Source organism: Dipodomys ordii, unplaced genomic scaffold (assembly GCF_000151885.1).
Source record: "Dipodomys ordii isolate 6190 unplaced genomic scaffold, Dord_2.0 Scaffold35, whole genome shotgun sequence".
Classification (NCBI taxonomy): Eukaryota; Metazoa; Chordata; class Mammalia; order Rodentia; family Heteromyidae; genus Dipodomys; species Dipodomys ordii.
In genome coordinates this window covers 7,375,068-7,398,799 of record NW_012267251.1, presented here as the reverse complement: position 1 = coordinate 7,398,799, position 23,732 = coordinate 7,375,068, and the positions used below count along the sequence as shown (strand labels likewise).

Below are 23,732 nucleotides of genomic sequence, written 5' to 3'. Positions count from 1 at the left end.
AGGCTCTTCAGGGAATCACAAGATCAGACTATTTTCCAGGAAGTACTAAGAAGTTACTTGTCCTTTTCACTCATTCTCCTATAGCATAAGGTAGAGCTTTTCAAAGGTTAGCTGACATGTGATATCATAACTGATTAGACACAGAAGCAGATATGAGAATCTAGCTGTCTCCTACTCAACCAGACATTAAAGGAATTTACTTTAAAAAAAAAGTGTGTGTATGTGTGTGTGAGTGAGAGAGAGGGGGTTGGGGGGGTGAACTTGGCCTTGAACTCATGCTCTTATTTAGTATATTCACCCAAGGCTGGCATTTTATCACTTGAGCCACAGCTCCACTTCTGGCTTTTTCCTGGTTAATTGAAGGTAAGAGACTTATGGATATTCTTACTCAGGCTGGAACAATGTGACCCTCAGATCTCAGCCTCCTGAGCAGCTAGGATTACAGGCATGAACCACCAACACTCAGTGTGTTTTTTTCTTGCAATAAACTTGCAATTCTCTGAGAGCAGGGACAGGGTTTGTTTTGTTTACTGAGGTATTTCCAGTATCTGGCACAGTGCCTGGCAAAATAATGCTCACAAGTTTTTTGAGCTCTTCTACTACACATTACTTTCTAGACGACTTGACATTCCAGTGATATGATTGTTCCTCAAATTTAGATCATTCTGGTCCACCTTCCAGCCTATCAAAGCTGAAGGGGATCTTAAGATGCAGCCAGTTCATTTTACAGCCCAGGGAGCTGATCCTGGGAGAGGGGGGTAGATGCCCTGTTCCAGGGTAACTCAGCGACTTAGTGGCAGGGCCATGATCAAAACTCAAGAGTCCTCAATTCTGGTCTAGTGTCCTAGCCTCAGATCCACAAACTGGGATGTGGGGCTGGGGACCAGGCTGTTTTGTGTGTCATTGTGTCTGTAAGGATAGAAGAAGTGCAGGGAAAGTCTGCAGTGAAGACATGGCTTTCCAGACTGGAGGAGACAAAGCCCCTTTTATCTCTCATTAATCATAATGGTTGTTACTAGTTTGTAATTTATGAAGTGCTTTCCCTTTAAAAACAAGACTTTCTAACACGCGGAAGGGCAAAGCACGGCAAGGAGGACTTGTGAGGCTTAGGAGCCTCAGAAAGACAAGACCCTCCCTTCCAGGTTCCTACTGGGAAAGGTTGACTCTCCCTTTTCTTGCTCCGTCTGGTTTGAGAAATGCTTGCCTGTCCCTGGAGCCGCGGAGCCTCTCGGCAGCACCGAGGGCGGGTCTTGTTGCCTTGGTGACTGCCAGGTTGCACTGAGAGACCGTTCCCGTAGCCAATCGAAGCCGGGTGGGGGTGGGGCCAGCCGCGTCCGGCGCTGCAGCGGCGGGGTTTGCAGGTTTGTGGACGCGGCGATGGGGGAGGGGAACGGGGTCGCAGGGGGACTCTTGGGGAGCCTCGACTGAACCCCAGATCCCGGGGTGCGGCGGCGTGCCTTCCGCCGCCGGACGAGGGCTCCCAGACTCCACGCCAGGAGTTCCCGTCGGGTCCGAGCTGGCGGCGGTGGCGGAGATGGCGGAGGGCGGAGGGCCGACGCGCGGGTCAGAGCCAGGCCCGGCGGGGGATCGGCGGGATCCGGGCGGCGCCCCCCGGAGACCCCCGCCGCCCGAGCCCCGGGGGCGGGGCGCAGATCTCGGGGAGAGGGACAAACACGTGTGAGGGCCGGGGTTTGGAGCCCCAGCCCCAGTGCAGGGCCCTCGGCGTGGCCGCCCACCCCACGTCCCTTTCCTCGCTTTCTGCCTCTTCTTTCTTGTTCAGGTGTCCGGGCTGGCTGGCTCTGCACACCTAGCAAGCATGAAGCTCCTGTCTTTGGTGGCCGTGGTCGGGTGTCTGCTAGCGCCCCCAGCTCAAGCCAACAAGGTGAGGGTGGCGGTGGGGTGAGCCCCGGCCCTCCCAGAGCCCGGCCTGCAGGGCTTTCCCCGGGGGCTCCTGGGGTACCTCTCAGGGTCAAGCTGCGGGCCTTCCTAAAACCGTAAGGGGGGGAGAGGGGCAGAGGGGAGGGGGGACCGGTGCACCCAGAACCTGGCACTGATTCTGCCCTGAGAAGACTGGCTCTTGGGAGTTCCTATCCAGCCAGCCGAAAGTTTATTTAAGTTCTCTCTACCTTCCTTTGTCTTGGTAAAATAGTGGTTGTTAGCGCCTGCTCGGCATAGGAAGAATGAAATCACAAAGCCATGTAAACATGCCCTCTGTACAGTCCTGTACAGGTGGGAGTTTCTGCTAAGAGGAGCGGTGAACTGAGATGATGCCCATTCCTTGCGGGTAGAGGACCTGGAGTTGGGTTTGGGTGGGTGTGGAATCAGATTCTGATCAAGGTAGCCCTGGCTTTCAAGTAAGGTTAAGCCCCTGGGTCTGCTTTTTACTTTCCTGGGATTCCTAATTGGAATAACAATGTTGATGATGCTGTCTTTTAATCTTTCCAGGGGAGGAGAACTTTCCCAGGGGTTGCTTAAATCATCCCATGGCCACAGTACACTATTCCTTGTTCTCCCCCCACCCCAAATCCTCCTCCTACCTCCATTCCTATCCTAGGACATTGAGGTGGAATCAGAGGAAGATGGCCACCAAGTGCACAACACACAAGTGTGGGACTGGCAGTGCATCCCCTGAAAGCACCCCACTTTGAGAATGGCAGCCCTAGGCAGCTATGAATGTCATTTGCCACCTGGACAGATTCTGTCTTGACCCGGGCCTGAGCAGCCTTCCTGCCGAAGCAGTCTTCACCGAACCTGACGATGGAGAAAGTTCATGTGCATCTAAGTGGCCACCTTGTAGAACACCTTGCTGAAATTTGGCAGCCTAAGTAGAACTGAACCCAGACAAGGAGCCATCTAACTGAGTGGTGCTTTCTCTTCCAGAGTTCTGAAGATATCCGGTGCAAGTGTATCTGTCCGCCTTACAGAAATATCAGTGGGCACATTTACAACCAGAATGTGACTCAGAAGGACTGGTAAGGCATTGCATATGGCTCCATTTCTACAGAGAGCTTTACAAAGAAATAGTTGGGGACCAGACATGAAGGCACATGTCAGCTATTGAGGAGGTAAAGATAGGAGGCCAGCCTAAGTGAAGTTTAGCCAGATCCTATCTCAAAAGCAAGCCAAGCATGGTGGTACATTCCTGTAATCCTAGCTGAAGAAGAGGCATGGGTAGGAGAATGGAGGTCCAAGGTTGGTGGGACATAAGCACCAGCCCTTATCTAAAACAGAAACTAAAAGCAAGAGGACTGCGGTAGCGCTCAAGTAGTAAGAGCACTTGTCAAAAATTACCATCCTGTGGGGCTAGTCAGCGTCACCAAGATCTTTTTTGGGGGGTGGGGGAGGGGTACCACTCCCACCTGAGGATTGACAAAAAGCTTCCTTCCAGTCAAGGCAGGTCTCTGAGACAGTAGACGTCAAATGTAAGTCAGCCACCCTCCTCCAGCCTTGGGACCGTGACTGTCTGATTGGCTGGTCATGAGAGAGAACTCAGAGCTGTCATGTTCTCAGTTCTTCAGTACAGACTTGTGCCAGGGTAAAACTCCTGTTCATGCTTACCTTAGAGATGATGCACTTCCAGCCTGCTGAAAATGTATTCCTTTCCTAATAAACTTTCCAATCACTTTCACTTAAAAAAAAAGAAAAAGTGCTTGCCTACCAAACTAATTGCAAGGCCCTGAATTCAATCCTGAGTATTTAAACATATATTAATGTGTGCAGCCAATTAGAAACAGGGCCCAGCTGTCAGCTAGGAGCTCTTGATGTGAAAACTGGATTTTGTGCTTTGCTTTGAATTTGGTTGTTGGGTTGTTTGAGATGTAACCCTGACTAGACTCAGACTTCTGCCTCAGTCTCCCAAAGTGCTGGGATTACAGGTGGGTATCACAGCTCCCAGCTTTAATATGGAGCTTTAGTGATAGATGCAGTGTGGGTGGTAGAGAAGTTGGGAGAAGTAGGTGGTATTATATTGTGACCATGTGCTGTACAGTGTTCAGTCCTTGCAAAGCTGCTCCCTGGTTTTTGTTCTAATCTCATAGCAACCTTATAAAGGCAATGTGAAGGGTATTGTTTCCATTTTAGGACTGAGGCATAGACTGAGGCTCAAAAAAGAATTTATACTACCAATGTGAAGGGTATTGTTTCTATTTTAGGACTGAGGCATAGACTGAAGCCCAAAGAAAGAATTTATACTACCAAAGTCTTGAATGCATGTATTGCTTTTTTAAAAAAGAGACCTCAACTGGGTGCTGGTGGTTTATGCCTATAATCTTAGCTACTCAGGAGGCTGAGATTGGAGGATGCTAGTTTGAAGCTAGTCCATGAGACTCCCCCAGTTAACCACCAAAGAGCCAAAAGTGAAGCTTTGGCTTCAGTGGTAGAGTGCTAGCCTGGAGCAAAAGAAGCTCAGGGTCAGCACCTAGGCCCTGAGTTCAAGTCCCAGGACTGGTACCACTACCACCATCAACAATAAGTAATAACCACAAAAAACCCTCTTATATATAGAAGTTAAATCTAGTTTATAAATAGACAACATTGTATGCAAGTATACACAAATGTGTTAACCAAAGTATAGTATTTGTAAGGGAGAATTCAAATGGTATAATTCCTTAGAAAAGCAAACTCACAGTCCAATAAAATGAATACCAGGAAACTGGTACTTGAAAGATATAGGGAAGAGACAAAGTGAGGATAGACAAAAGAAGAGAGGAAGGGGGAGAATGTAGTCATTATATTCAATGCGTGTCCTATGAAACTAGGAAAATTTAGGCTAGGGGTTGGGTTGGGAGGGATGGGGAAGAGTGATAAAAGGGAGGATTGATCAAGATGCATTGTACTTATAGACCATGGGGTGACCCCTTTCTACAACTACTTAAAGATAATAGAAATACAAGAACATTATTTATTATTTATTTATTTTGTGGGTCGTGGGGCTTGAACTCAGCTTGGGCACTGTCCTTGTGCTCTTCAGCTCAAAGTGAGTGCACTACCACTTGAGCCACAACGCCACTTCCGGTTTTTTAGTGGTTTATTGGAGATAAGAGTCTCACGGACTTTCCTGCCCAGGTTGGCTTTGAACCACGATCCTCAGATCTCAGCCTCCAGAGAAGCTAGGATTACAAGTGTGAGCCACTGGCACCCAACAAGAACATAATTTTTTTAAAAAAGAAATAACCAAGAATTCATTTAAGTGAGGGAGACCATTTAATGAAAGAAGTTCCAGCTTACTGTATTATGAAGAATAGTTTAAGGAACTAGACATTGCCTAAAAGAGGAGAGGACCTCCGGTCACTCAGTTGCTGACCAAGTCCAGAAGAAAGGCAGGCACACCTTGGGGTATGTGGGATTAGGTGCTCCTGGGGATGGAGCAGGGTCATTGTGGTGTCTTGGTGTAGATTTCAGGCCAGTGGATGAACTAGGTATAAGTGAAGAGGACATTTCTAATTCAGGGCTGTGAAACCCCATCTTTGGTGAGATCTGAGCATACATGGAGTGAGGTCATACTCATTGGCCAGGTACAGTGGTTCATGGGAGGATCATACTTTGAAGCCAGACTGAGCAAACAGTATGCAAGACCTCATCTGAACCAATAGCTGACTGCTGTCATCCCAGCTACTTGAGAAGGGTAAACAGGAGGATTGTAATCCAAGCCTGTCTGAGCATCCACAGAAGACCCTATCTGAAAAACAACTAAAGTGAAAAGGGCTGAAGGCAAGGCTCAAGTGGTAGAGTGCCGGCCTGGCAAATGCAAGGCCATGAGTTTAAACCCTGGTATTGCTGAGCAAGGGGGGTAGCGGGGAGAAGGGGTAACACTATGGGGAGGCTGGATCAGTTTTGTCTCTAGTAAGGACAAAACAGATTCCAGGCATGCCCTTAAGATTTTGATTTGGCAGATATGTAGATGAATGGTACTCCTTTTTTTTAGTCAGTTGTGGGGCTTGAACTGTGGGCCTGGGCGCTTTCCCTGAGCTCTTCAGCTCAAGGTGAGTGCTCTACCACTTGAGCCACAGCAGCAACACTTCCAGTTTTCTGGTGGTTAATTGGAGATAAGAGTCTCACAGACTTTCCTGCCCTGGCTGGCTTTGAACTATGATCCTCAGATTTCAGCCTCCTGAGTAGCAAGGATTACAGGTGTGAGCCACCAGCACCCAGCCTGGATGGTACTCTTTAAACCCTGTCCCCATACTAGGGCTTGAACTCGGGGTCTTACACTCTTGCTCAGCTTTTTCACTCACAGCTGCTACTTTACCACTAGAGCCACAGCTCCACTTTCAGCTTTTTTGCTGGTTAATTGGAGATAGGAGTCGCTTAGATTTGTCTGCTTGTGTTGGGCACGATCCTCAGCCTCCTGAGTAGCTAGGATTATAGGTGTGCGCCACTGGTGCCTGGCTTACCTGGTAACTATTTCTTATAGTTCCTGGTGCAGTGGATCTAGAACAACCCTGGAGAGTCTTCAAACTTGTTAGATTTCTGACTCTGGGAGAAATTGGTATCCAACTTTCTGTTGGACAGTCATGGTCACACAGACTGTACACAACCAGCCCTCCTGCCTTCCAGTTTAGTTTTGCCACTGACTAATTGTGCCCTCAATTACTTCGTCTCCACTGTACTTTGATTTCCTTATCTGCAAAATGGTACACTATGAAGTGTGTGCACACGCGTGCGTGCAGTCTAGTACCTGGCACGTGGAAAGTGGTATAGAAAACATCAGCTGCTCTTGTGAATATAGTGTCCTGCCTTCCTAGCGGCCACACAGGTGGGCATCAGATTCCCACTATAGCCTGGGAAACTTGGGCTCCTCCTGAAGTGCTCGCCTATTTCCTGTGCTTCTATCATACTCAAGGAGAAAAAAAGAAAAGAAAAAGCCCCTCGGGCCTGTGAGGGACCCCAGGACCTCCTTAGAGCTTGTGGTTATAGTTGAAATAGTATCAGTGAAGACACCAATGGGTTCCTAAACCCACCCTGGATAACTCATCACACCACGCCCCTTGCCCAGGGAGGCACCCTACAGATTTTATTAGCGTCTTTTGTCCTGGGGTTACTGTAGTAATTGAAAACCCAAGCCTAGAAGACCACAAAGAATGGAATCTGTACCTCTCAGCCTGTACTTTTTCCTCTTTCTTCCCACTTAGAAGTCAAAATTAGGAGGCTGCCTAATGAATGAATGATCTTGCATCTGGACCTTCAAGGCAGTACTATTCCACGGTGCTGGCTAGAAACAGAGCGGGAAGTAAACCCCAGGATTCTAGAACCATCCACATTGGCCTTGGGATTCATATACTGGCCTGGAGCCTCTGGAAAGAGGCCTTGATGTTTGATCCTGAAACCCCAGGGTGTGGGCCAGGATTGAGGATCACCTTGAGTGAGTCTTCAGATTTCCCGCTAAAAGCACACTGTTCCCTCTTAGCTAGGCCAAGTGAAGTCAGACTTCCGGCTCAGTCCTGGTTCAGTGGCTCAAGCTCAGTGTTTTTGTGCTGCTGGTATTCTGCCATCTAGTGTCAAGAGTTTATACTCACCTGTATTAAGAAGGAAACGCCAACGTATTAAGAAGGAAATTCCAACAAATGCTGTCCCATTTGAGGGTCCAACAAGATATGTTAGAGAGACAATCTCAGTGTAGGAAGAAACTTAATACATTGATTCGCTAAAATAGGATCCTTAACCAGGCCCTGGTGGCTTGCGCCTATTATTCTAGCTACTCAGGATAAATAATGTAAAATAGGATCTTTCTACAAACACCATCTAGTGTGGAAACAAAATATACATGCCATGAACTCCTAACTGCTGGCCGAGGGGGTCCCTCAAACCGCTCTCACTCCCACCCTCTTCCTACACCTACCTTCAGATGCTACATAAAAGAGCAGAATTTGGAATACACCCATCAAGTTTAGCCTCTGTTATAAATGGGGAAACTGAAGCCCAAGGAGGTTTAATAAATCACCTGTAATCACAGACCCAGTAGAAGAGAAGAGTTAAGGGTTAAACCTAGCTTCTCTTTCTTGTTCGCTCTCCTCCCCTAACGTTCCTGACTTGACCATGGAGTCTTTTTCATCCTGCAAAGGTAAACGGAGATGAGGAGAGCAAGAACCTATTTAGAAGTTCTCTGATTGCCAGAAGAGCCAGAATGGGCAGAAATCTCAGCTTCTGATTGGCCTTATTGCCCTCTCACAGCCTGTTTCCCCAGTTCCAAGATCCCAAGTTGCGGAGTGCAGGTCCGCCCTTCCTGCCTCTCTGATGCTAGGCCTTGGCCTTGGCCTGTGTGTGGGGTTTAGGAGTAGGGTACAGATCAGCTTTCTGCACTCAGGACTCTTACGTGGTGCTCATCCCCAGGAGAAGGTGACATTCTCTCTGGGCAAGGAGGACAGCAATAGAATGTGGTCTTGCTTGTTAACTCCTCCCAGAGGTGGCCAGTGCCACAGCCTGAGAGCGGTACCTTTAGGTACAACAGGGAGCCTTGTCCTACCACAGGTGTAACAGCTGCCACCCAAGGGTGAATCCAGGCTCCTCAGAAGTCTCAACTCATATGCCTCATACTGGATCTTTAGGGGAACAGTCTTCACTACAAGATCCCCACATCTCCTACCCATAGTTCTGCCAGAAACCCTGCTTGACTTTTAGAGGATTGAGCTTGAAGAACTAGTTAGTTAGTTGGCTGGCCAGTTGGTTAGTTTATGGGAGTACTCAGGGTCTCACAGTCTTGCTTAGCTTTTATCACTCTAGGTTGGCCCTCTACCTCTTGAGCCACACTTCTACTTCTGACTTTTTGCTGGTTAACTGGAGATTAAGAGTCCCTTGGATTGTCTGCCAGGCTGGCTTTGAACCTCTACCCTTGTATTTCAGCACCCTGAATAGCTAAGATGATAGGTGTGAGCCGATGGTGTGAGCCCCGTACCTGGCTGCGAAGAGCCTTTTAAAGGTCGCCTGGATCTCCTCATGTCAACCTCAGCATTTCACAGGAGAGGACAGGCCCAAGACACGGACTCTTAGTGACAGAGTCAGGACAGAGCCCAGGCCCAGCCGTTGATTGAAGCATAACACCTAATTGGCACCTGTGAACCTCTGAGGGTGGTTTGATGTTTTTCCAGTGGCAGCATTTGTTCTGTGGGGCCTTTGGCTTGCTCGGTTGGAGGCCTGCAGATCTGAGGATGGCTGGGGTCCAAGGATCTGAGTGCAGATCTGAGCACCCGAGCAGGTCCCGTGGAGGCTGAGTCAACCACCAAGGTGTTGGGGACCTGGCCTTACCACCACATTAGCACTGCCACTGAGCCCGTCTCTCTCATTTTTTAAATATGAAGGCTGTGATCTTTAGCCTACCTTGCCCAGGGCATTGCCTGGTGACAATGGCTCTGTTCTTAGAGCAGTTCATCTCTGTGGTAGTCACTCCCCAAGCTTGTCTCTGACAGCACCACGCTAGACAAACAGGCAATATGGCCTATAAGACTTTATATGCATTGGGAAGACAGCAAGGCAGTGCAAACCAGGACAGTATCAGTGTGGGCCGGGCTGTGGGAGGGGTAGGCGGGGAACTGGCTGGGCATGAGGTCAGAGATTGGGCTGGATCCCCAGAGAGTGTAGAGGAGAGGCAGGTACTGCATTCCTATATGCCAGATATGACTGCTTCAGAGAATAATCTAGCAAGTCAGCCTGGCTGGGGGTGGGAGTTAGGTGGAAAGTGGCAGGACACAGGCCTGGCTGATAGGTAGAACCTCGAGTCTGTTGGTAGATGGTAGATTGGTTCCATTTGCCCTTGACCTGGAGCTACTGAGGCATGGGCTGGTTTGAAGCCCATGATCACCATGGCAACCATTACACTGCCATACCAAGGTAGTGTCTACCGGGCCTATCAGGCAGAGGTGAAGCAGGGGCAGGAGAGCTATGGGTGGCTGGTCATTGTCTGGAGGGGATGGTGAGGGCCTCGGTGGGACACGGCGGTGGGAGGGAATGAAGGTGGATTTTAGAAATGTTTAGGGAAGTAAAATCCCCTGGCAGGCAAGGAGAAGCTGGAGTCACAGATGGCTCTGGGTTTGATTTAGTCATGGTGGTGTTGGGGTGGGAGGGGGTCATGGATGCTAGGACGCACCATGTTTTCTCTGACACTGGAAACATCACGGAGCTAGTGTGCAGAGGACATGGGGACGTGTAGAGTTCGGGGCCCCGTGGAACACTCAGAAGGTGAATCAACTCTCTGGACATAAGAGTCCAGCTATTTAGAGGAGAGATTCTAACCAAAGACTCTCTTTGGATGGAGGAGGCCTCCAGGGAGAACTGAGCCCAAGGGGAGACGGTAGCCACAGGGAGAGGGCAGCCGGGGGGAGAGCTCTGGGACCATGAATGAGATGCCAAAGATTGTGTGGGAGCCTTGATCCTGATGGGCTGGGAGAAGGTTTCTGTTGGCCTCCCCCTTTATAAACCACCCTCCTTGGGAGCCTCCTTCCCACGCAGACCCCTCCCCTCCTCTCCTTCTGCCGCCTGCCTCCCACCACCCTGTCTTTCTGTGTTGCAGCAACTGCCTGCACGTGGTAGAGCCCATGCCGGTACCTGGCCACGACGTGGAGGCCTACTGCCTGCTGTGTGAGTGCAGGTACGAGGAGCGCAGCACCACCACCATCAAGGTACCACACCACGCCCCGACCCTGGCAGCCCTCCAGTCACTTGCTCTGCTCTATGCTGGAACATTCCAAGTGGCCAATGGACTGGCTTCTGGGCTGATCTAGTGTAGACACAGGGTCCCATTTCCCACACCTTTGGGACCAGCTCTCTTCTCTGGCATTTGTCTAGTGGCTCCCCTGAAATGAGAGGCATGCATCCCGTGTACTCAGTACCTTAGGGTGTCCAACATGTCTGGGTACCAGACATGATGCTTGCAATCTCACCAGGCTTCCAGGGCCGTGTCAGACCGCGAACAAAGCCTCTGGGGACCCTCACGGGGTGTTGGGGCTGGCATCTGGGTCTTGTGGTTTGTCCTGAATTTTTCTCATTGACCATCTGGTAGATTAAGGAGAGGAGTGGTGGGTGTGGCTACCACACGGGGAACGAGGAAGGACAGCATCAAGCCCCTGTCCATTCCTGTGCCACCAGCACGTGATGGGACCAGTACCCTAGAGACCATGAGGCCACTCTATTCTTCTTATGCTTGCTTTCCGCAAGTCTAGAAACAGCTTCAAAAGTAACTCACGGGTTTAAAGACACCCCTGAGTCCTCTCTTAGGTTCCTGCCTTTGAGGTGCATTTGAAGGGAGGTGGCTCTCGGGCTATTCCTCTCTGCCTGCCCTTCTCGGATCTGCAGCTCCACCCCGGCTGACCCCTCAGGAAAGTAGCTGTCTCCTCACCACCTCCACCCCCAGTCATTGCCCCGCCGGGTCCTGGGGGCTACACTCCGCTCATTGTCCTGTCCAAGGCAGCCCTTCTCCCTAGCCATTTCTGGCTGAACTTGCTCCAGTGGGCCTTGCCCCTAGGGACCAGATTCGAGATCTTTGGTTCCAAGCCAGATGTCATTTCCCTTTGTAGCATGAAGAACTTCATAAGATGCAACCTCCTAACCCTTCACAGGTCCCTCTAGTCTGTCTGCCTCGGGGCTCCTGCTCCACTCCCTGCCAGACGGACAGACCAGCTGCTGTTCCTTCCCTGTCCTGATGCTGTTCACCTGGTTCAAGATTATGAACAACTGGTACCCCAGGTCAGGAGGACACTGGTCCAGTTGGACTTAGCTATTGACTACAATGGACACCAAAGTTGAAATTCTTAAGATTCTCCTTTTTTTTTGGTCGGTTGTGGGGCTTGAACTCACAGCCTAGGCACCATCCTTGAGCTCTTTTGCCCAAGGCTAACACTCTACCACTTTGAGCCATAGCACCACCTCCAGTTTTCTGGTGATTAATTGGAAATAAGAGTCTCAACACATTTTCCTGCCAGAGCTGGCTTTGAACCACGATCCTCTGATCCCTGCCTCCTGAGTAGCTAGGATTACAGCTGTGAGCCACCAGGACCTGACATTGAGATTCTTCTAAAATAATAATAATAATAACAAAAACCTTTTCACAGTCAAAGTCCAGGGCTGAGATTAGAAGCCAGTGATAAGCCAGGCATGTGGGAGTAGAAAAGCTCTGTGCTTGCTGGAGCTCCCCTTGCTGGGACACGGGGAGTGGTGACTGTTCCTTCCCTTCCTGACTTCCTTCCATGCAGCCTTGCTTCCCAGTCCCCAGAGCAGTGTTGGAGGGTCACCGGCAGCTAAACACAGAGGGCACCAGACTAGATATTCCTGTCCTGGGCTGCGGATATAGGTTCACAGGACAAGCCTGGTCTCTTCCTCAGGTCATCATTGTCATCTATCTGTCAGTGGTGGGTGCCCTCTTGCTCTACATGGCCTTCCTGATGCTGGTGGACCCTCTCATTCGAAAGCCGGATGCCTACACTGAGCAGCTACACAATGAGGAGGAAAACGAGGTAACGAACCAGGGCTCCTAGCTTGTGAGCCACGGGGGTAGAGCCCAAATGCTGGGGTGGCTCCTCTCCTCCCCAACCCTTTGTGCTTCAGATTGCTCTTCTGTCCTGATCCTTCTTCTCGTCACCAAGACTCAGCAGGAAGGGCCATGGTTTTCTCATATCTGACACTTGGCAGTCTCAGATAGAAGCCAGGGGAGTGTGTCTGCTGTTACCCTAAATTTCCAGGCGAGGGGCAGAGAAATGGGGGAGCCTGGAAGTAGGGCCAGTCACGTCATATTAGAATCTCTACGTCATATTCTACTTGCTCAGACATTGGACTTGGACGTAGCAGGTTTATTCTTTGGTTCAGTGTTCCCACAAATGTCTATTGAGTGCTAGCTCACTTCAAAGCCCAGCCCTGGGCTGAGGACAAATGGAGAGGGATCTCAAGGCAAGAGGGGTCAGGTGGGTGGTGATACCTGGGCATTGCTGTGCACGCGTGAAGAATTTGGGCATCTGAGATAGCCTGGGCACTGGGAGTGGTGGCAGAAGAAACTGGCTGGAAAGACGAGGCCTGGAATGTCAAGCTGCAAAGATTTGCCTTTTGTATGATCATGAAAGTGGGCAAACGCTGGCCCTAAGCAGCATTGCATGCTTTGTCTGAGGGACACACAGTGTCCACAGGGCCCCCTGGTTTGAGGATAGTCCCATCCACTGGTGGGTTGATTGATGGCACCTGCTTGTGTGCATAGCAGGGAAGACTTGGTTGAAGACACTGGTAGATGTGTAGCTTCAATTAAAAACAAAACAAAAAAACTTACTGGCTGCTGGTGGCTCACACCTGTCATCCTAGCTACTCAGGAGACTGAGATCTAAGGATCACAGTTCAAAGCCAGCCTGAGTAGAAAAGTCCATGAGACTCTTATCTCTAATTAATTATTAAAAAGTGGAAGTGGAGCTGTGGGTCATGTGGTAGAGTGCTAGCCTTGAGCACAAAAGCTTAGGGAGAGTGCTCAGGCCTTGAGTTCAAGCCCCAGGACCAGCACACACACACAATAACTCAAGGAGGTGCATAACATCTGCGTCTAGTCCGTCATTGTAGCCACTCAGCCACAGTCTGCTTCTGATGTTCTAGTGGTGGGCCTACCCTCATTGAGGGATTAGAGAGAGGTGTAAGGAGCTGTCTTACAGGGAGTGCAGGGTGGTGATGGAGTGGTGACCCCTGGTGAATTCCTGAGCTGTGGGTCATAGGGGGTTCCTAGGCCTGGACTGAATTGCTCTGGACAGTTGTAGTTGAGCTGGGGTAGACCGGTCCTCGGTTAGAGGTGCTCTGGACAGTTGTAGTTGAGCTGGGGTAGACCGGTCCTCGGTTAGAGGTGCTCTGGGCAGTTGTAGTTGAGCTGGGGTAGACCGGTCCTCGGTTAGAGGTGCTCTGGGCAGTTGTAGTTGAGCTGGGGTAGACCGGTCCTCAGTTAGAGGCAGGAAAGGCAAGTGGTCCTCCAGAATGCAGGTCCTGCGCTCAGGACTAAGTGAAGCTGTCCAGGTGAGGTGGACCTGTGTCTCTCCGGGCAGGGAGGAAGGAGGCCCAGCCCCTCCCACCCACTGTGCCGCTTTGGGGTACCTGCCCAGACTGTTCCCAGTCTGTCGCCAGCCTCCTGCTGGCGTGAGTGTGGCCTAAGGTGGAATAGAGGTGAGAAGCCTTGCGCCCTGGATCTGGGCTGGAGAGTTGGTGGCGCTAGCAGTTGGGTGGTCTGTGTGCAAGAGAAAAGCTTACACACCAACCCAGTTATTAATGTAGAAGTAATAGCAGCTCTGATAGGGGAGGGGCATCACTAATAAATACCGGGTGATTAGGGGAAAGGGAGTAATTGCAGACCTGGCCCAGGAGTAATTGAGAGATGTAGCCCGTGATTACACAGCCCGAGCCCCGGTTTCCCTGGAATGCATGGCTCTTGGGCACAGCCTTTTTGTGTCTCCTGCCATCCTAGATCATAGCCAGGGGACCACAGCCCGCCGTCGCTGGGTCTGAGATGGTCCTCTCTTCCTGTAAGAGAGCTGGGTGCTCCCCACTTGGAGTGTGTTTGGGTTTGGAGGGGAGTAAAGGGGGTAGGTTTGGTCTAGAGACAGGACCTGAGTTGGGTTGGACAAGTCACACGTGCAGGCCTGGCTGGGTGGGAAGGAGTCTTCTCTGAGAAGGGCGCTCTTCAGCCATATATGAGGGTGTAGTGGCCAGCTGTCATGGGCAGATGGAAGCCAGAGCTGGTGAGGCCTGAATGCATGAAGTAACTTCCTTCATCTTCCACCCAAGACACATATAGGTCATAAGTTGACCCTGAGCTGGGCGCCAGTAACTCACGCCTGTCATCCTAACCACTCAGGAGTCTGAGAACTGAGGATCATGGTTCGAAGCCAGCCAGGACAGGAAGGGTCCGTGAGACTCAATAAACTACTCAGAAAAGGCCGGAAGTGGTGCAGTGGCTCATTTGGTAGTGTGCTAGCATTGAACACAAAGAAATTCAGGGACAGTGCCCAGGCCCAGAGTTCAAGCCCCACCTAGGACAAGCAAAAAAAATAAATTAAGTTGACCCTGACCTGAGGTGCTCCCTATTCTGCCCAGTCCTGGGGCTGGGGGGGGGGGGCTGGATAGGATGGATCTCAGATCTCATCAGGTGCCCTCAGGGGTGAGAAAATGAACTGTGGTCCCATTGTTCCATGTTAGGTCTCTGTCCCTTGACTTACAAGGGGCGGTGACTTAGCAGCCACCTCCTCTCCAGCTGAGTGCAGGAATCCTGCAGGAGCCTTCTGTGATTTACTCAGACCTGTATCTGTCCTCAGCCGCTCAGGCGTCTGAGAAGGAGACGCAAAGGCCAGGGGAAATATGACATGGTCAGGCAGGCAGGTGAGGAACTGGGTGCTTTCGCAAAGGTGGGGGACGTTTACCTTCTCTTTGTCAGGCTTCCTGGCAGAGACCAACTTCTAGAATAGCTCCGAGGGCCATGGGCACGCGGGTGCTGAGCTGTGGTAAGGGGCTAGTGAGAGCCAGTGTGTCTTCACAGGCGCCTGAAGGCCCCAGCCCCGATGGTGAGGGACGTCTGCTGCCCCCCATCACTGAACCCAAGCAAAGAGAAGAAAGATCCCAAAACCCTCAGCTGAGCTGCAGTCAAGCCAGCTTTTGTGTCTGGGCTTATTAGCGCTCTGCGAAAGTGTGTCCTTATGTAGGCAACAAGAAATAAGGGGTCTTCCCTAGGGAGGGGGGTCTTAGCTTTCACCCCAGGAGGGAGAAAGTTAGAACAGGCCCACTGGGCTTCCTTGTGAGGTCCCCTGGGTCCCCTCAGGAGGCCAAGGCCCGGGCCCAGGCAGGTCTGGAGATGGGAGCATTTCTCAGGATTGGGGACCCATCCGCAATTGCTCCATCTCCACAACACCTATAGCTAGAAGCTCTCCTGCCAGGGTCAAAGGCCTGCAAGAGGGAGGTGAGACCTCTCCCCCCCCTCCCTCTCCCCCCTCCCTCTCCCCCCCCCTACTCAGGCCAAGTCCACGGAGGGATAAAAGAATCAGGGTCCCTTTGAAAGCACTGGCAGAGCCTCAGTGGACCTGATTGCTGGCTGCTGTGTCTCCCCCCCACCCCCACCCCCAGATTCCTGCAGCATTAGGCCTAATCCCTGGGCTCAGACGCCCTTTGAAAGGAGGAAGCCGGTGTGTTTGCTGGGCCAGAAACAGCAACAGAGCTGTTTCAGATGTACAGAGCTGGCCCTCTTTGAAGAGAGGGAGACGGGGCCTCTCCGTGGCTCTGGCTGTCTCCCTTGCTCTCAGCATGGGCCCCTGGGTGCCGATGGGGTCTTCTCACTGCAGTGGGGCCCATTCCGGGCCCCCGAGAGAGGGCTGTGCAGGGCAGTCGGGCAGACAGAGAAGGGGGTGGTGGGAACAGGGGACCCGTGGAAGAGAGGACCGGGGGCCACTGAGCAGCCCCTGGTCAGGATGGGTGGGGAGCCACGGCTGAGGACCCCAGCTTGGGGGAAGGGGACCGACATGGGGAAGGCACTGACGAAGACAATTCAGACTGCCTCCTCTCCCCGAGGACAGAATGGAAAGGCACGCCATTCAGCAGACGTGTCTAGAACATCTTCGGGGACGTTCAGTGATGCATTTCAGGGCAGGGCAATGTGAGAGCGATGCACTCAGGGCTCCAGCTGGGCTCTGAAAAGCCGTGGGATAACTTGATTGGCCGGTGGGAAGGTGACTGAGGGTAGATGCTGGAATCCGGAGGGCCTCGTTCTGTCTTGCTATAGCAGGAAGGATTTGAGTTAGCTGAGAAAAGTCAGGGAGTTAGTCAGACCATTCCCAAGGGCCTGGCACTGTTTGGCTGTGTAGATGATACAGCCTGATTCTACATCTCAGCTGGCACTAAAGTGGAGCAGGATGGGAGGGGGCAAGAAAGTAGGGAGGGTCTTACTTGTCTGCTTATCTCTAAAGACGTGGGTCCAACTCAGTGCCGGCTGAAAGCTAGCGCTTTCTGGCAGAGGTTGGTTAGAGCGGGGTCTCAGGGGTAGTTCACCGGCTCAGGCTCGCCCACAGCCCTTCCAGGCCCGAAGCTCCCGACCCTCGGGTCCTGGACAGGTGCGCTGACCTTGCGCTAGCCTCGGGGACTGCCTCTGACTGCTGCTTTGATGGTCAGAATTGGCTCCCTTAGGAGAAACTCGTCAAGAAAGGACTGCCTTGTCCCATGATAAGAGACACACAGACATGTGTGTCCTGACGTGGCCCCAAACAGCTACGTAGCTCTGAGTTAGCAAGACGCCGCCACCTTCAGAGCCGCCGTCTCTTCATCCTCAGTGGGGGCGCTGTAGTACTTGAATGTTTTCCAGTAGTGGGAGCGTGGGTGCTTGGCACCGTGGCCCTCGTTGGGGTCATTCTGGTCTGTTTGTCTGATGGGGAGGGCTCTCCCCTCATCTTACATCTGCTCCCTAAGCTTCCCAGACACCAGTGGGAGAGGGGAGAGGGTGAGGGGCTGGTGCCTTGTCCTGCGTCCAGAGCAGGTAGGGGCGAGGCCACTCTGGGCTTTCTTGGGAACAGATGTAGAATCCTTAATTCCTTTTAATCAGCCTATTAGCAGTAGAGCCCAGAGCCTCTCGGCAGCCGCTTTCCCCACTTAGCAGCTGTTTGCTAAGACTTTACATGAAGGGTAACAAATGACGCTGTGGTAACGCGGTGGATCTCAGCCTGTTCCCTAAAGCCCTGCTCCTGGATCTTCCAGACACTCTCGAGAGCAGGGCCATCGGAGGGCTGCTGCTGTGCCACCGCTCCGGGCCTGCTCAGGGAATCACAGCCAGGCCATGGTGCTGGAATGTGGTGCTATGCCCAGAAGGGACAGGATTGGGAGCGAGGAGGAAGAGAAACCCCTTTAGCCACTCCCCTCCCACCCCCGTCCCTGGGCCAGGATGGCAAAATCTCAGTGGGCCAACAGCTTCCCTGCCTGGTGGGTCTTCAGCGCCCACCTCAGGCTGAGGTAGAACCGCAAGCGTATTCTTCATGTGCACCACGGCAGAGGAGTAGAGGAGCAGTCAGAACTCATGACAGTCACGGTCTTTGCTGAGATGACCCTGGCTGCAGCCCCTCCCCGCCCCTCTTCAGTTAACCCCACATCCAGAGTCTGCTCCTGGTCTTGGCTCCTGCAAATAGAGTGCTTTCCATCTGCCAAGCACTGCTAGGGGCTCTGCTTTCATGGAAGATTTCCATCCAACAGGGAGGGGGTTGGTTCTACAATGAGGTGTAGGATCAGAGCCAAGATTCGAAGCCAAGTTTGGCCCCACAGACCAAGACAAAATGGTCAGGGAAGAAGGACACTAGACATTCCTTGAGCTCCTGCTCTGGTCTGCTTGTTCACTAGGGGCTTGGCCTATGTGTTCAACTTCTCCATCCCCGTCCACTCAGCCTTACGAGCTAGTGTTCAGATTGTGGTCAGAGCCCTCTAAGTCATGAAGTGAATTTGAAAACTAATGACCTAGATTGTGAAAACATGAAACGGAACAGAGTGGGGAATAGCTGAAGGTATCCTAGGACAGAGAATATCTCAGTGTTTCACACTACATTCTGTTTGGGGTGTGTCCATCTGTCTCTCTGTCTGTGTGTCTGTGTTTGTATACTAGATCATCAGCTAAATGTAATTTCTGCTGACAGTACAGTGGGAAGAAGTCTCCAGACGAGGTTTATGGTAGCAAAGCTTGAAGAAGTAAGTGACTTGTCCAGGGACACAGCTGTGAGTGGCTGAGACCGAGCCTTCTCCCCCTAACCCCCACCCCATCTGAGTTGGGCGTAGGGGAGTCTGAGGCTAGAAAGGGCTGGCGGTCCCCTGACACAGGCACAGGAGCCAGGAGGCCTGACTGGGCTCCACGCGCCCCTCCGGTGCTGCCTGAGCCTCTCTAGTCTGTGAAGAAAACCATCCTCAGGGTCGTGGCCAGGGGCTCCCAGTGGGCAGCATCCATCTCTAGTTCTCCTTCGAAGTGAGTGCACACGGTACGGATTGCTCAGAGCTCCCCTTAGAGAACGACTCACTCCCGGCCCCTTGGCCGGCCAGCCACCTCGCTGTACTGCCAGCCCATCTCTGCCTTCCCTCTCATCGCCACCCCACCCTGCTCCCCGGCCTGGCAGCTGTGTGGTGACAGAAGCCCTGCCAGCTCAGGGCATTAGAAGCAAAGTTGCATTTACTGGGCGGCTCTGGGCTTAGAGGGGTGCGCTAATCCCTTAAGAGATGTATGGCAGGAGATGAGAGGCAAGGAGAGCTAGAGAGGAAATCCCCACAAGGCTGTGGGCCTGGCCCTCAGCTCTAATTCCCCCCAAAGATCAGGTTCGGGTCCTGCAGGAAATGCACGGGCTCCAGAGCTTCAGAGGCAGAGAAGTAGTAATTAGGGGAGGACTGATGACAGAGCAGAGGGAAAAGCAGGCCGGGAAGAAGCCCGGCGATCCTGGGCTGTCACAAGAGGCAGTGGTCAAGCAGGCGCTGGAATGGAAAAGCCGGGGTCCACCCCCTGCTAGACTTCATGAGGTCCAGGCCCTTTCTCACAGGGAAAGAAAGCTTGTGTGGTGTGCGCCGCACCTAGCAGAGCCAGTCCTGAGCAGACTCCACAGTGGCCCCTTCCTGTATCTAGAGCAGAGGAGTGGCCGTCCTAGGAAGCCAGCCACACTGTCGCTATCCTGCAGCAGGGCAGGCAGGGGTCTTTGCAGGCTTAGTGCGGCTCAGCCCTGGCACAGGGGTGCATGGTCCTGGGGGACTCTGCCTGCCTCTGGAGACCTCTAGCACTGGGCAGGTTGGGAACCTGACTCAAGCCAGCGCTGCTGGGGTAACTGGGGCCCCAGAATATCTCCTGGCCCCACCCTGCCGACCCCAGGGGCCAGGCACACTTGGTTAGGATCTGCAGCTGCTGGGGCAAAGTCCTCAGGGACCCTAGAGCCCTTGGGGAGGCCAGACTTTCGGGCCTCGGGGCCTCCAGCCCCTGTGGCTCCACCCAGATCCTCTCCTTTTTCTCTCCCACCACAGGATGCCCGCTCTGGGGCAGCAACTGCCACGTCCCACGGGGGACCCCGAGCCAACACCGTCCTGGAGCGCGTGGAAGGTGCGCAACAGCGCTGGAAGCTGCAGGTGCAGGAGCAGCGCAAGACCGTCTTCGACCGGCACAAGATGCTCAGCTAGACGGGCTGGCACCGTCGGGTCAGGGACCCAGGCCATGCTGCCAGCTTCCAAGGCTGGACAGAGCCGGGGAGGCTCCTCTTCCCTCAGTGCGTCTTCCCTTTAAAAGCCAGTGGCGTTTTTCCTGTTTCTCTCTCTCTTTAGGAATGTTGTACTCAGCTGTGTTTATGAAGGAGCGTGGTGGGGTCTCAGGGAAGGGGAAAGCAGGCCAGAAGGAAATGGAGGTCTTGGAGGTGGACTCTGCCCCTCCTCGCTCTGCCTTGGCTCCGCCCCTACCAGCTCCACATCTGGGGAGCTGCTCCACATCTGGGGGGCCGCTCCACATCTGGTGGCCTGTTAACCCCTTGCAGGTAGAGCTGCCTCATGGCCCAGCACTCACCTGTGCTCTTGGCTGTTCTGGCTCATTCCCACTCTTCCAGCCCCTGCCCGGCCTGCCTGTAGCGCAGTGACAGTGCTGGTCCACAGAGCTCGCAGTGGTGCCCCGGTCACCAGCACTGCCTGATTCCCTCTCCCCAGCTCCTCGCCCACAGACGCCCGGGCGGGCATGTGGCCCTGCGGCCCCTGCCGCCTGTCCTCTTGTTCCTTTCTCGGGAGGCCATGCAGCAGCACCACCATTCCCTTCTCAATCTGCTGCTGCTGAGCCAGGAAGTGGGTTGGAGCACGCAGCACAAGGCTGAGCAGTGGACTCAACACTGCTCCTGTCCTTGCTCACCCCTCGTCCCTGAGTTTCCTGTACCGTGCATGGAGAGAAATGTGTGTCCTTCTGTTGTCTTAGAGCAGGCTGTAAATCAAGGAAGCCATCATTAAATTGTTTTTATTTCTCTCACTTTCTGGAGTCGAAGAGAGTTGGGAAACAAAGAGTGTGACTGGGTAAGTGGCGACCTGGAGAGGGGATAAAGCATTCTTGGCAGGTCCCTGCGGAGAGGCAAAGTCTTGGAGAGCCAGGTACCCAGGGCTGAGACACGGTGGGATCCAGGCAGAGCCTGGCGCTCCCCTGTTATCTGCTGAGCACAGCGCCGGGTCCCGGCTGAGGTTTTGCTTGGAAGGGAGAGCCCCCTGAACCTACGCTGGCCTTGTGCCACCCCATCAGATCTGTAAGTCACAGACACAAACGATGCTCATTGTATAGTGTCCCAGAGTAGGGTGAGTGCCATGGCTCACACCTGAAATCTTAGCTACTCAGGAGGCTGAGATCTGAGGGTTGCTATTTGAAGCCAATCTGGGCAGGAAAGTCTGTAAGATTCTTATCTCTAACCACCAAAAAGTCAGATGTAGAGCTATGGCTCAAGTGGTAAGGCACCAGCATTGAGCAATAAAAGCTCAAAAGGGACAGTGCTCAGGTGCTGAGGTCAAGCCCTAGTTCTCTCTCTCTCTCTCTCTCTCTCCACACACACACACACACACACACACTGCCCCCAAGTTATAGGTGAGACAGCTCTAGGGACCAGTCTGATTGGATTGAGGTTTGTCGTCTGGGTGAACGTGAGTCGTGGACCTTCATGTGGAGCTGTGCTGGGTTCTCAGTGAGGGGAACGGGGCAAGAGATCAACTTGAAGTGTTAGTTTCAGTTCAGAGCCATGTACAAGTACTATGGGGAGCTGGGAGTGAGCTGCATCCATGGCTAACAGGAGGAGCACAGGCTTTGCAGTGACACTAGAGCAAGTCCTGCACACAAGTGAGTCACAGAGCTGGTTACAAGAATGCTTAGTGGAGTGACTTTAGAGGTGGGACTAACAGGAGCTACAAGGCTGGTAGGAGACCGTCTGTGTCCGCCCTGTTCAGTGCCTCTCCTCTGTCTACTTGTGTGTTAAAGCCACCTGCTGGAAAGGGCCTGGATGGGCTCCATGTCCAGCTCTGGCTGCAATGCTCTGCCCACTCTTCAAAGTCACCCTGTGCCCTCTGCAGGCGGATCTCCCATTCTGTGCTCGGCTGAGCTGCTCCCCCACAACACCCCAGATAACCCTGCAAGTTCAAGTTCTGTTACAGAGGTGTCTCTGGGTCTCACCTTTCCCGCCCTCTTGCTGTATTTGTCACCATTGATCTCTCCTTCCTTCATAAGATCCTTCACTCAGCTCCTGTGACCTTTTCATTCTTTCTGATCATCCTTTCACCCTCTCCTGAGTACTGCTGTTTTCTGATCTCTGTTCTTAGCCAATTTGGCATGATCTCAAATTTAACAGTGAAATCTTTTCCCTGGGAGTTAAGTCCAATAACTGTTGCCAGTCCCTGAGTTCCAGACTTCGTGTGTGTGTGTGTGTGTGTGTGTGTGTGTGTGTGAGTGCGTGTGCACGTGCATGCGCATGCATGCGTGTGCACGTGCTAGGGCTTGAGCTTGGATCCTTGCACTATCACTTAGCTTTTTCACTCAAAGCTGGTGCACTATCACTTGAGCCACACGTCCACTTCCACTTCTGGCTTTTTGGTGATTACTTGGAGATAAAAGTCTCATGGGCTTTCTTGTCTGGGCTGGGTTTGAACCTTGATCTTCAGATCTCAGCCCCCTGAGTAGGTAGGCTTGCAGACGTGAGCCACTGGCACACAGGTATCTTTTTTTATTGATGATTCATCATTCACTAGGTTTTCTGACCCAGAAGCCTGGAGATGATCAATTGATTCTTTTCCTTTCTGCAGTGCTAAGGTCCAATCAGTCACAAAATCCTGCCAACTTGACTTCCAGATGGTTCTGGAATCTGTCCCCTTCTCCCCGTGCCTGCCCTCAGTTCGACCTTCATTGTTCCTAACTCTTCATATTGCAGCTCTGGTTAGGAACTGGCAGGGAGCTTACACTGAATCAGACCACTTGGTCATCTTCCTCTTCTGAAGCTTCTAGGATGCCTGGTTTCCTAAGGTTGGCTGTGGCCAACCTCCCCTCCTAGTCTTGGTCTAGAACTGGGTAGGAGTTCCTGGGTGCGCTTCGCTAATTCCTAGATGGAGAAGGCCTTAGGTGCCCTCGGATGGGTGCAGGGTCTCGGCTCCCAGGCAGATGGGTGATCCTGGGCTGCCTCTAGGGCTTTTGTTCTTGCCAAAAGGCCTAGCAACAGCTGGCCCAGCCTCCTCCCCAGCGCCCGGTGGACGAGCCCTACCCTGGGGGACTGAAGAGGGACCTGAGCTTGGAAAGGTGACTGGAAGGGTATGGGAGTTTTGCTCCAAGCCTGAGCTTGCTGTCCAGGACTGGGCATCTGCTGTCCCCAGCACAGGCACCGGGGCTCCGGGAGTCAGTAGGGAGGGGCGATGCAGCCCTGGTCGCTGCTGGGCCTGGTGTGACTTCTCAGAGCCAGTCTCTGGTCCGGGACAGGACCAGAGACCAGCCTGTAGTAAAATGCACTCATGGAATGATGGATGCTGGGAGAGAGGCTGAGTGGAAGTTTCCCTATGAGGCCACTTGAAAGCAAGAAGGGTGGAGTGAGGTTCGAATACAAACTCTGCTGGGCACAGGTGGCTCATGCCTAGCTACTCAGGAGGCTGAGATCTAAGGATCTTGGTTCAAAGTCAGCCTGGGCAGGGAAGTCCATGAGACTCATCTCCAATAAACTACTCAGAAAAAAACAGAACTGGTGCTGTAGCTTAAGTTGGTAGAGTGCTATCCTTCAGCACCAAAGCTCAGGGGCAGAGCCCAGGCCCTGAGTTCA

At 52.6% G+C, this 23,732-nt stretch overlaps 1 protein-coding gene across 1 annotated transcript; it reads left to right on the top strand.

Moving 5' to 3' along the window:
* Positions 1–1,307: 1,307 nt before the first annotated feature.
* Tmem9 (transmembrane protein 9) lies at positions 1,308–20,929 on the top strand. The gene is made up of 6 exons (XM_013017534.1): positions 1,308–1,361; positions 1,781–1,882; positions 2,881–2,972; positions 10,502–10,610; positions 12,309–12,440; positions 19,954–20,929. Exons 2-6 carry the CDS (start codon positions 1,817–1,819, stop codon positions 20,104–20,106), a joined length of 552 nt encoding a protein of 183 aa, XP_012872988.1. The 5' UTR covers positions 1,308–1,361; positions 1,781–1,816; the 3' UTR covers positions 20,107–20,929.
* The last annotated feature ends 2,803 nt before the right edge of the window (positions 20,930–23,732 follow it).

Excerpts from the sequence above, each read along its gene's own strand:
- Tmem9 (XM_013017534.1), top strand. The coding sequence starts at position 1,817 with ATGAAGCTCCTGTCTTTGGTGGCCGTGGTCGGGTGTCTGCTAGCGCCC. Across the intron at positions 10,611-12,308 it reads GCAGCACCACCACCATCAAG|GTCATCATTGTCATCTATCT; the intron begins GTACCACACCAC and ends TCTCTTCCTCAG. Across the intron at positions 12,441-19,953 it reads ACAATGAGGAGGAAAACGAG|GATGCCCGCTCTGGGGCAGC; the intron begins GTAACGAACCAG and ends CTCCCACCACAG.